This window comes from Dermacentor andersoni, chromosome 1 (genome assembly GCF_023375885.2).
Source record: "Dermacentor andersoni chromosome 1, qqDerAnde1_hic_scaffold, whole genome shotgun sequence".
Taxonomy (NCBI): domain Eukaryota; kingdom Metazoa; phylum Arthropoda; class Arachnida; order Ixodida; family Ixodidae; genus Dermacentor; species Dermacentor andersoni.
In genome coordinates, this window is record NC_092814.1 from 367,339,810 (window position 1) to 367,353,100 (window position 13,291).

At 46.6% G+C, this 13,291-nt stretch overlaps 1 protein-coding gene across 1 annotated transcript in view; it reads left to right on the forward strand.

The window, feature by feature from the left end:
- LOC126516660 (tachykinin-like peptides receptor 86C) overlaps nt 1-13,291 on the forward strand; it is a 162,993-nt gene that overhangs the window by 133,063 nt on the left and 16,639 nt on the right. The window contains exon 4 of the mRNA XM_072289680.1: nt 6,116-6,312. Coding sequence (XP_072145781.1) covers nt 6,116-6,312 — 197 coding nt within the window. The remainder of the gene's footprint in view (nt 1-6,115; nt 6,313-13,291) is intronic.

A 13,291-nucleotide genomic window follows, 5' to 3' on the forward strand; every position in this document is an offset into this window, starting at 1 on the left:
ATTGTACATTCCCTTTGGTAGAACAACAAACCCAGTCTCTTTGTCTGCTTGAACAAGCATAAGGTTATTTCCTTTAAACAAAGAAACCAAACCATTGGGCTAAATTTTACCCACGAACTACCTGACGCAGATGTCTTACAGTTTTTAGACCTGAGACTAACCTTTCATGAAAAAGCACGTTTGCTGGGGCTACTTCTCTCGCGCAAAAGAGGATTTGTTACCATATGATTCAGCGCATTCCAAAACTGTAAAAAGAGCTATAGCGTCGCACTGTTTGGAATCGTCTCTTCAGAAGTCGTGCCCGCACATAATGCAGAAAAGTTTTGAGAATCAGGCCAGCCGACTTTTGGTGACGGGGTTGCCCCATTCGGTCTTGATTGCGATGTCTGAGACCCTCCTTAAGAAGCTAAAACTGGGAACACGAGGGAAAGATGACCGTCGGAAGACCGACAAGCCTTTGGTTGTGCCGTACCTGCACAAGACTTCGCACAGTCTCAAGAAGGTAGCCAACAGGCATGGGGTGTCCGTTGTTCTTTCGGCACCCAACAAGCTGGCACAGTTATGCCCACGCATCTGCAACTCTAAAAAAAGAGGTTGTCAGCTAAAACATGAGAAGCCGTTCATCAAGTGTTCCACAGAAGTGTTCCACAAGTGTGGAAAGGCTTATATCGGCCAAACCGGCCGCTGCATCAATGAACGCTTGCGGGAACGTGCCCGAAATTTAAGTAACTTAAAGGACAAGTACGCATTTTTTGGTCGAGCACGTAATTGAATGCACAGGATGCGAGGCTCGATTGGGAGAGACGAAGATTCTCGGCAAGAGTGCCGACGCGACGGCGCGCGTCAGTTTGGAAGCGTTCCACGTACACAAATATGGCAGCAAGTGCGTAAGCACCCCTTCTGTATCGCTTTTTGCTGCAGAGCTGCATTTTTTGGAAGTGACTGCTTACTGATTTGATTGTATGTTAGTATCCCTCGCCTTTTTCTAGTGTTTTTCTAGTTTTTTTCTCGTTTTCTTGTTTTTTCTGCGCCTGATTCCGTTGACTGCTGGCACGTTCGTTCATCGATGCGCAATGTCATTTTCCCCAATTGTATCACTCCCTTTCCCCTTCCCTTCTGCCTTTCCCCTTATATAAGGTATCCGTCATCCATCAATAAAATTTAGTTGACAGTGAGCGCTTGTGTCCCGTCCTTCATACTTTGTGGCTGCATGTGCTTGCGCTGTAACAATTTTTATGTAAAGCACTGTATCTACCCGATACGATGGCTAGGACGCAACATAGTGGCGGTTCTTTCTTGGTGCATTTAATTTTGCGCCTCTAGATGGCCGGTGCTCTTACTTTAAAGAAAATTGAACTCTAGGCAGGGGACTTACCCACTAAAAAATTGTTCGTGCATGCGTGCGTAAGTGCGCGCGCGCGCGAGCGTTCTCCAAGTGTTAAGGCCGGAGAACACGTCCGCTTGCCGACGTCCGCAAACTCACGTCTCCCTGTCTTGTGACTGCGTACCTCACGATCAATGGCGGTGTGTACAAGAGACGCGCGAAAGCGCGTGCTCAGCGGGCTCACTCACAGATGCCTTTGCGGTCGCTACTTCGTACTTTGTAATTGACCGTGTTGAAAAATGCTTGAATAACTATAAACGTAATTCTTATATTTTCAGAGCTGTCACATCAGTACAAGAAGGAAGAAATTTCCTGACGATTACGATACTCCCTAATGCGAAATTTTAGCGTATACGTATGCGTGAGCAGTATAGGCATTTTCATTTCGCTATACACTCGAAAGTTATAGCTCAGCGGGCTTAGGGTCCGGCGGGCTCAGCGGGTGAGCGCAGACGGCAGCGGAGCCGTCGCACAAAAATAAGCTTTAGCTCAGCGATCCCTCGCTCGGTCGGGCGGAGTAAAACACCTTCATAACTTGAAAGTAGCGCAACTCCTTCCCGTGGCGCTTTCCTCCTCACTTCCCCTCGCGCGCCCTCCGCACGGTACACTCTGTCTTCTTGGTTCAAGTTCAAGCGGACGGTCCACAGTATTCGATGGCGGCACGTGATTTTGGACCGTTTGTGTGCCCCACTGGTGTAAAAAAATTTGAAAAATGGTGACAATAGCGTCGAGAAGGTAACGTTTATGAGGAGGTTGGTTTCTTCTTAAAGCTGCATGAATGGTTAATATATGTATATAGTGATGTAAAAGGAGCTTGGGGGGCGAGTTCTGTACTGCAGAATTTTTTTTTTCTGCCACACGAAAAGATGCTTTATTTTGTGCACCTGATATAGTACTGTTCGCGGCACATCCCTCTGTGCTTGGCTTTTTTTTCTTGCCTGTGCGCACATGTGCACCGCAGGTATTATATTCAGCATGCCTTCCAGTAATGAATTAGTCGCCAGTGCATCGTATGTCCACGCGTTTGCCTTCTCAATGTGAACCTGAATGGGACGATTGTGCAATTTCAGTGCGAACAAGCTTGCTCGATCACGTGAACACCCCCTGTACGTTGCCTGTATCCGTGAGAAAACCAAATAATAATCGTCACCCACTCATGCGTTCCTAGCAGCCTAATTCAAAGCAAATTCAAGAGCCGAAAAATAATAGAGAAACGGCACTGGAGTTGACTAAGTATGCGTAAGCATACCCCCAAATTTCATTTGGCCCACCAATAAATTTCAAATTGGTCCATCCCCAGATTTCAACTTGGCTCATCCCCAAGTTTAAAGCGTTCCTTATCGCTTATAAAGCTACCAATCATCTCTGTTTACGCTGTTATAATGATTAAATGCCTTACGTTTACAAATTACGCATTTTTGTGCAGATCAAAGGCATTACAATTTCCGGGTGACAGGGCTGGGGTACTCGCTAAAGAATGCTTACGCATTAAAAACGTAATTATTAAATTATGGATTTCACATGCCAAAACCATCATCTGATTATGAGGCACGCCGTAGTGGGGGACTCCGGAAATTTGATAGTATCGCTTGAAATAATTTTAATTTTCATAAAAATTGATGTAGTTCTTATGTGGCGTGGAAAAATTGTAAAACACGGTACAAGACGAAGATGGGAACCTTTATTTTTGTAGGAACGTTATTAAGGCAGAACACGTTGTCTGATGATAATTAAAGTCAGCTAATAATTATTTAATGCGAGTTCCTGATGTACGTTTTCATACATGAATGATGACATGAATAAATGAATACATACATGAATACATGAACTGTCAGGTTATGAGAAAATGTGACATTGTTGTTTGAAGAAGATACGATTTGTACTGTATTTACAACGCCGTGCGGACTTGCGCTGCTATTAAATAATTATAGTAAATAATTATTATAGTATAATTAATGATCAAATTTATTTATTTATTTAGTTATTTACACATACTGCAGCTCCTGGAGAGACCATAACAGGTGTGGGAGAGGACAAAAATGCGATAACTTAACACTTTCAGCACTGGAATTTTTTAACATGTGGAATTTCCTTTTCATCGTTTTGTATGTATCTACTACCGCCTAAGAAACACCACAATATTATAGATTCAAGATTCAATAGATTCAAGATTCATTTATTTCTCCAAGAGAAAAAGGCCGGGGACAAAAAGCTGCCTTGAAGCAGCTTGACGGGGTCCGGGGCCCATTTACAAAATGGCAGCAGTGAAGGGAAAAAAAAGTACAACTTGACATACATCATGAATCAAAGAACCATACACAATGCAGAATTACAATTAAACTTAATGCAATACAAAGTAAAAATTCAAATATACAATGCACTGAGAAGTAACAAAAATGCATAATACAGCGGTATAGCAGAAACAGAAGGAGTAAAACGTAATTGCATTTCAACACTACGACATAATATATCAAGTTCAAACAATACATAGGAGCATTTCTTTTTATACAATGGCGAAAAAAAAAAAACACTATTAGCCTAATTTGGGTTTGAACCCACCACATGCTCAAAAAATTGCTGAACAATTGTTTTTCTGTTTAGGTTCATATTTTCTGTGTACCATTTGTTTGTGTTAAGGGTGTTCGGAACCAGGAAATGCAACATTTGGGAGCCATACGTTGTGCGAAGTTGGGGTAGATGCCATTTCTCTTTGCGTCTGGTGCTTGTATGAGTGTGCGTTTGTGTCACCGATGAGAGTTGGATTATGAACTTAGCCCGAGGTAAGCTCAAGTTATTCAAGGCGCGAAGAATGGTAAATGACACTAGATGATGAATGGGAGATATTGCATGTTTAATAAACAGTGGTCTGGTATGAGCTAGGTAATCTCAGCCAGAAACTATGCGGATTGCTTTTTTTTGCAGAAGTAGTAGTTGGTTTAGATGCACGCGAGCCGCAGTTCCCCACACAAGATGGCAGTAGCTTACTTGAGAGTGAAATAATGAATGATATATTAATTTTTTAACTTTCACGGGAAACAAGTCGCGACCTCGTGAAAGAGCTCCTAAAGATTTCGACAAGCTTAAAGCAAGATGACGGAAGTGATTAGCCCATTTAAGATGTTCATCAAATATTACGCCAAGAGATTTATATTTGCTTACGATTTCGATAGCGTAGTCTCCAATAAGCAGTGGGATTGATATGGTTACTTTCCGATTTATCGAACGAAAATAACCGCCTTTGTTTTATTATGATTAATCTTTAAACTGTTTACATGTGACCAGTTATGGAGGCTTTCCAATATGACGTTCGCTTCAAAGAGGAGTTCATTCGATGAGTTTCCAGATAAAAATAAACTAGTGTCGTCGGCATATATTATAAATTCAGCCTTCTTGGAAATATGGACGAGATCGTTTATATATACGTTAAAGAGGAACGGATTATATTATATGCGGAGTACCCCATCAGTATAAGATATGGCGTCATGTCATATATACTGGGTGTCCCACATAACTTGAGCCAAGAATTTAAAGATGAGACGCGCGTAGGAAGAGAATTTACCCAAACGCATACCATTCCGAATAGCCTATAGTAACTCAGACAATTTTTTGTTTTCCCCATAACTGAATAATTAATTAAGTTACCCATCTTTTTAATTATTGGCTGGGGAGCCCAAGTATGATTCGCAGGTTTGTAGAGCACCTTCAGAAACCACCGATCGAGTTCTTTCCTTTACAATACGTCTCCCGCAGTCCTTTTTTCCGGGTTGCAAAGAAAGCCCGCGAAATATGAAAAAAAACCACGTGATGGAGCGCTTGCGCAGTGGTATCGTGCTGCTTTCAAGCGTGCGTTCGGTGAACAGGGTCGGCTCCCATCGGGTGGCGGCAAAAATGCACGCTGCTGGCAGAGCGCTGCCGATGAGCTAAAGAACGCCCTGCCGCTTCCTCGTCGCCAGTCACAATGCAGCCGACCTTGGGATATACGCAAAGCGAGGCAAAATTTCCTAATATCAATAAACCTCGAAGCGCATCAGCAACAACACATAAAATTATGATCGCCATTTAGACGGTAGACATGGAGCAAAATATTATTAAATGACGTGGATACCACCTGCAGTCGTCTTTCATGCCTTTCGCCACATTCTTTTGAAGGCTAGTGCTTTCTGATGAAGACAAAGACGAATAAAATGTCTCCTATGCTGGCAGAGATGTATGAAAAATAGCTCAAATTCTTTTCTGAGTTTGTTAACTGTTTGCGTCATGATATAAAACAATTTCTCTTCGTGTCTTTTTTATAGGACACCACGGCCGAAATGGTTAAAAGGAACTTATAGAAACCGTACGAAAAAAAATATAGCCAATCTAACTGTGCAAAGAGGGAAAGGGTAAGCAGAAAGCGTTAAGAAAACTAAAGAAATGCTCTAATGTATATTCGGGAAGAAAAGACCAGATAAAATGAACACCAAGCGGACACAAAAGCTCCTCAAAACAGAAGCGACGCAACAAGGCACTGATAACTGTGGCAAGTTCTTTTGCGGAAATGTGTACACAAAGAAAAAAGGTTAATGATTTGTTAACGCATCTCAAGAAAAGCACGCTAACGGAGTAAAACTGTATTTAAATGTATTCATGCATGAATATTAGTGATTGACGCTTCTTTTGAGAATGCACATCATCGTCCGAATGATTTACATACACTGATTCTGCTTTCATTTGTCCTTCCGTTTGATGCAGGTCGTGCGTATGTTGATAGCCGTGGTGACCTTGTTCAGTGTGAGCTGGCTTCCCTACAACGCATACTTCGTGTACGTTTCGCACAACCCGCACGTGGCATACCTGGACCACATCCAGCACGTGTACCTGGCAATGTACTGGCTCGCCATGTCCCATGCGATGTGCAACCCCATCGTGTACTACTGCATGAACAAAAGGTGAGCATGCTTCGATACTTCGAATGCATTCACTCGTAGCATTATTTACTCCAGAATGCTGAAGGCTGATAAGCTCATTCAGGATTACCGCCTAAAAGCCAACATTGGCCTGTTAACCGTGACCGGAAGCTTCAGACTAATGAATATATAATTTATGTATTCCATGTACCCTCGAACGCGTAAGCATTGTAGATGGGAGAGGGTACAGATTGCGGAACAACAATGGCAAAAATACGGCAAGGTACACAAATACAATACACGTGGGAACAAGATTATCCATACAATAGTTTGCACTTCCTTGGGTTCCTCTCAACATGCACTTTGTATAAGTACGGTGACAGATTTATATATTAGGCATTTATTATATCCTGTAGAAAAAATGTGGTCCGAGCAGGACAGGCACGCGTAACAATATGCAAACAAGGTGCAAGATAGAGGTGAAATATGACGCTAATACATTGTACAAGGCAGAATAAACAAGGTTCTAATCTACATGTAAGTTGTAAGGCTCAGTTAGCCGGTTGCACTCGGATATAATGCTCAGAAAAGATGGAAATGTTAGTTTTAGCGAAATGCGGAGTTAAAGCATGGGTTTCATGATGTCTTGTATGTCTTATGGTGAAAGGATATAAGTATTGTTACGGGGAAAACACAGGTTGAAATATATTAACAGGTATTTACAAAGCATTCACTGACATGCAAGATGGAAGACAGTCCGCGCGACATCAGCGAGCGTCGTCGACTTCTGTACTGTCCTCAGTTTTGCCTCTGGCTGTGGTTGGTAACATGGCCGCCGGCAGCGAAGGCGCCATCCCGGTGCTCGCATGATTGTCCGTCTGGTATCGCTTAATGCGGGTGACATGGACGACATCGGTGCAACGTCGAGACGTGTTGTAATCGAGAGGCGTGATTTCATATGCCACGTCGGTCACTTGGCGCAAGACACGGTAAGGGCCAGAGTAAGGCGAAATAAACTTCTCGCAAAGGCCCATACGTCGTGACGGCGTCCAACCAAGGACCATATCACCAGGATTGAAGTGCGCATCGCGTTGACGGCCATTATAGAAGCGTCGTAGCTTTTCCTGCGAAGCGGTAAGGCGCAGGCGGGCAATCTGGCATGCCTCTGCAGATCTGAAGGTGGTGTTACAGGCGCATTCTGACGACATATAAAGAACGGCTTGATGGAGCTTGTCAAATTGTAGCATGGGCTTTCTTCCATGCAAGATATAAAATGGAGAGAAACCTGCAGGGTCATGCCGGGAAGAATTATAAGTAAATGTTACAAAGCACAGAGCGACGTTCCAGTCACGATGATCGGCAGAAATATAGATAACAAACATGTGTTTCAGAGTTCTATTAGGACGCTCTGTGAGGCCGTTGGCATAAGGGTGGAATACCGTTGTCAACTTGTCTTTTGTAGCACAGGAGCGCAATAGGTCCTGGACAAACTTTGATATGAAATAGCGGCCCCCGTCCGTGAGGAGCTGTTGAGGAGCGCCATCGTGAAGTATAACCTCTTTGAGAAAGTCCGTGACATCGGTTCCACAGCTCGTTGGGGAAGCCTGAGTGATCGCGTATCGGGCAGTGTAGTTGGTAGCGACTGCTATTCGCTCACTTCAGAAGGCAGATAGCAGAAAAGAGCCAACAAGAACAAGACCAAGTCTAAAGAATGGCTCCGATGGTACGTCAAGGTTTTGAAGGCGGTGAGCTGGGAGTGCTGCTCGTTTCTTGTGGCGCTGACATTGTTCACAGGAAGCGACGTAACCGCCGACGGAGCGATAAATACCGGGCCAAAAGAAGCGATGCCAAACACAGCCATACGTCCGAGCGACTCCGAGGTGATCTGCTATAGGAACAACCTGTAGCTGTGCGAGGACAGTTTGACACATGTGGGTAAAAATAACTAAGAGCAGTTCAGGACGGTCAGGCTGCATGTTGTAATGGTGCAATACGTCATCCTGCAGCGCAAACACACGCGGAGAAGGGGAAGGTGTCTCAGAAGTCAGCTGGAGAATGATATCTCGCTAGTAGTGCTCACGTCGTTTCTCACCACAGATCTTATGAAACACAGTAAGCGACAACACATAGGTATACTAGCAGCTGTCGGGAAGCTCCGGTGGGTCAACTGAATGGCGGGACTAGCAATCAGCGACTTCATGCAATCGGCCGCACTTATGCACAACTGTGTGTGAGTACTCCTGGAGTCGCAGAGTCCACCGACCGAGATGTCCAGTATGATCCTTTAGGGATGAGAGCCAGCTTAAGGCATGATATCGGTGAACTGTCAATGGCCTGCCGTACAAGTAGGGGCGAAATTTACCAACAGCCCAAACGCCGTCAAAGCACTCGCGTTCAGTAAGGAGTGCTTGCGCTCCACTTGGGACAGAACACGGCTAGCGTACGCAATAACACAGTCGCAACTTTGCTGGCGAGGAGTCAAGACAGTGTGGATTTCGTGGCAGCTGGTATCGGTGCGAACTTTCATTTGAGCGGCACACGTCAAAATGTACGAGAACTGGTGATGAAGGGACCGGCACGGTAAGCTCAGCGAAGGCGGTAGCTTGTTCCGGACCCCAGAAAAAATGCGTGCCTTACTTGAGAAGCTCTGTGAGAAGACGTTCAACGCTAGCGAAATTGCGTACAAACCGGTGCAAGTATGAGCTGAGGCCCACAAAGCTACGAACGTCGTTTGCACAGGTCGGCACGATGAAGTTTTTCATGGCGCGGACTTTCTTGGGACCGCGACAGACGCCAGAAAAATCTACGAAGTGTCCGAACATACTAAGTTGCAGGTGACAGGAGGGACATTTTGATGAATTCAGCTGAAGCCTAGCCTTGCGTGAAACAGAAAAAATATTCGAAAGGCGGTTGAGGTGCGCGGCAGAAGTTGAGACAAATACGATATCGTCATCGAGGTAGCATATGCAGATTGGCCACTTAAAACCGTGAAGGAGAGCGTCTATCATGTGCTAAAATGTAGCCGGGGCATTACACTAGGCGAACGGCATCACTTTAGACTGATAGAGGCCATCAGGTGCGATAAAAGCGGTCTTTTCACGGTCCACGTCGTCAGCTGCAATGTGCTAGCACCCAGAGTGAAGGTCTGCCGAAGAAAAATATTTCCACCATATAAACAATCGAGGGCGCCATCTATCTGCGGCAGCGGATACACGTCTCTTTTTGCTACTTTGTTGAGATGGCGATAGTCGACACAGAAGCGCCCGTAGTCATCGTTGTTTCTGACGAGCACGACCGGGGAAGCCCAATGGTTACAAGAAGGCTCAATGATATCTCCGACAAGCACCTTGTCGGCTTCCTTCTTTGTGACTTGGCGCTCAGTAGGGGATACGTGGTAGGGCCGACGGTGAATCGGGCTGGCGTCGCCCGTGTGTATCCGATGTTTCACAACGGACGTTTGATCGAGCTGCTGGTCTTTGCGATCTAAAGCATCCCAGTGCGAAGCGAGAAGGCAACGAAATGTGTCCGCATGGCGGGCCGGAAGGTTAGAAGTGATCAATGTCGTGAGAGGTTCTAATGCTCGGCTTGTAGGGCCCGAACCAACAGAGGTTGGTGACGTAGTATCACCAGTTCAGACAGAAATATGGTAGTCGCAAGTCGAGGCGAAAGTTGCAAGATATATGCCCTGAGGTAGCACTTGAGGGCAGAGGCCGAAATGTGGCATAGGAAGACAGGTGGCATTGTCTTTTATACGGACGAACGTGCGTGGGAATGTGACGTTCTGCGACAGGAGGACGGTGGCTTTGGGCGACACGACGTAATGACCGTCGGCGACAGGTGCTTCGAGTGAAACGGCAAATACGTCACGGCTCGGTGAGGTAAGTGAAGTTAATCGGGGCAACGGCATGCGGTAGGTCGAGTTGGACAACACACGCAGAGCAGCCTATAACGGCCGAATGTGTCGACAGAAAATCAAGGCCTAAAAGGATTTCGTGTGGGCACTGCTCCACGACGAGCAACAAAACATACGAATGGCGTCCTGCTAAAATAACACGGGAAGCAACACCTACTAACAGCTGGAGTCCACCATCAGCTGCGCGTACGATAGCGTGCGGGGCAGGATTTAGGACTTTCCTTTGCGCACGTACGGAGGTTCGAGTTCATAATCGATATGTGTTCTCCTGTGTCAGTCAGTACTATTACAGATATACCATCCGCGTTCACGTTCATGATGCTGTGATGGCCAGACAGTATAAGAAGAGGAATTTAGGGTCGGGTTGTCATGGCATGGGAGGCTTGATGTGGGCGAGTTGGTTTTGCATACTTGAACAAAAGAGCGCTACGAAGACGCGGACTAAAAGAGGAACTTGAGCGCCTTGTCCGTCGTACATGTTCCTCTTTTAGTCCGCGGCTTCGTCGCGCTGTTTTCTTCAAGTATGTCATGGCATACTTGCCACTCGGAGGTCCCCTCGTTAGTTTTCCTAGGAGCGGCGGGAGTAAGGAGGAGATGGGTAATGCAAAAGGAAGACAGTTGGGCGAGTTGGTACGGTAACATGATCTTGGCTTGTAGCGCGAAGTGAACACGGACAGTCCTGCTCCTTTCTGTGTCCGTGTTCACTTCGCGCTACAAGCCAAGATCAAGGAGATGGGTAGCAAAGAAGTAGAGGCGAGCGGGAAAGACATGGGTGTGGCGAAGGGGAACACTATTGTAGTGTGGGCAGCGATGTTGGAGCGGTGTCTTCTTCGATGTGTGTCGGCAGGCGGGGCTGCTAGGTGGCCGCCAGGCATTTCGAAAGCTTGGCCAAGGCTTCGGGTTCCAAGAATTGTGACAATGGCGGGAAATACGTCCAAGGTATACACAGCAGAAGCAGACAGGCCCGTTATCAGAAGAACGCCGTTCTTCCGGGCTTCGCTAACGACGACGAGCGTACGAAATTCGTTGTAGATCGGTTATGCCGGGTGAGCAGTAGTCGGGTCTGTTGACTGGGCAAAGTGGCTGAAGTTCGATGTGGGAAAATTCTTGTTGTACAACGGTCTGGAGGAGGGATATTACTGCATAGAAATTATCTGGTGTGCGAACCTGGGGAAGAACTGGCGAGGCAGCTTCGATCTCCCGGCGGACGATGCGCACAATACTGTCCGATGCAGCAGGCACGGGTGGGAGACGGAGGTTTTCGCAGGTAAATGTTGCAGCAGTGTTAGGAAGCCGAGGAAAGTAGTGGATAATGCGACGGCTTCCGGTTTCTTCGAAGCGGAGGCATTGAACATGATGTCTTGCGCTGTCGAATAGTTCTTGAAGACTAGCAGAGGAAATGCTTCGTCCGCGATTCCTTTGAGGATATGGACGACCTTTACCCCTTCCCGCATCCTCTCGTCCACCTTGCGCCAAAGTGCAAGCACGTCTTTGTTATATGTCACAGAGGACTCAGTGCAAATCTGAACTTGGCACGCAAAGTCTTTTTGCGCGGCAACGGTGGCGGCCAACAGGGTTACAAAACAAATCAGTGAGCTTTCGTTTGCACAAGTCCCAGCTGACGGGTTCTTCTACGTCGGCCTCAACCCAGACGCCCACGAGGTAAAAGGCCAGGCTAGCGAGAATGACGGCCTGGTCCCAGTAATTGCTCGCGCTCACGCGCTGGTATAGTTGAAGCCCATCTGCAACGTGAGTATTATCCATGCTAGAAAAGTTTCCTAGGTCGCGCGGTTGCGCCACAATGACGGCTGGCTCGGGTGGCGACGTGCACGAAGCAGTCTCGCCTTGGGCTGGAATTGCCGACACAGCCAAGTAGCCCCCCCAGCGTAAATACGTCGTACGTCTTGGAGAGCCCACAACCTGTATAAAAAATTTGTGGGGAAATAGAGGTTTAAATAGATTTAGAGGCATTTACAATGCATACACTGACATAAAGATGAAAGACAGTCCGCGCGACATCAGCGAGCGTCGTCTTCTGTACTGTCCTCAGCTTCGTCTCTGGCCGCAGCGCACTGCTCCGCACCTCAAATGGTATTCACTTGCCTGTAGTTATCATGGTCACCGACATCTTCGAACTTTAATTTTATTCTTAATTTTAGTTTTCACTACATCCCAGATGTCTTTTCTTTTTGGCCCGGTCCTCCGGCGGTTTAGGAGAGCGGCAGCATTTTGCAACCCCATCGGCCGCCCAAATGGGCGAGCGTGGTTTGCCTCGCATGCCATCGTCTCTAGGGATGTGTTCCTGCTGGGGTTCCGGTCCGCTGAGTAACGCCGTGCAGCAGGAATGCCTGCCGTTAGCGTAGCAGCACGAGCGGACACGCCGGAGGTGCTCCCATGCTCGCCCCGCGTGTTTCAGACACGACGTCCGGGGCGCGGAGGCGCAGTCCTGGCGTCCGTCGGACGGTCGCGTCCTGTTATTGTGCCGCCATATCCCAACGACCGGGCTGCTCGACCCGCGGGAGCCTAACCCGCCAGAGCACTGGGGCTCAGTCGTATTCTGGGGTTCGAAACCCATGAAAGATTCATTGTTTTTTTAATTCTTTCTACATGATATTTGTTTTATTTTGTCGATTTTATTTACTTTTCCTTACTCCTTTGATCTCCCTACAGTTGCCGTGCGGCTGTGCACACACCATGACAGTAAGGACGAGGTTTCCGATATTAGTGTTTAAATCATATCAATGTTGTGGCGTAACTTTCCAGCGGTCGAACACTACTTCCTCCCCATCTGCGCACCTGTTTACAAAGTGTTATGGTTCTCATTAGGTTCGTACAACCTATCGCCAGTTAATTCATGTAGATCTATGTTTGTTTTTACTTCACCTGGGCAATGACCCCGCAATTTATGATCATAATTGTGATCATGATCGTGATTTATGAGTAATTATCGCCCTTTCTTAACATACATCTAAAGATCATTGCAGATGCCTCTCCTTGGCTGAGACATTTCCAGATGCCCGGCAATCCCAGGATGGAGATTTCCATCACCACCATATTTTACCGCACGGGCACCTGGAATCAGGCGCATCATAGCCCACGTTGCACACG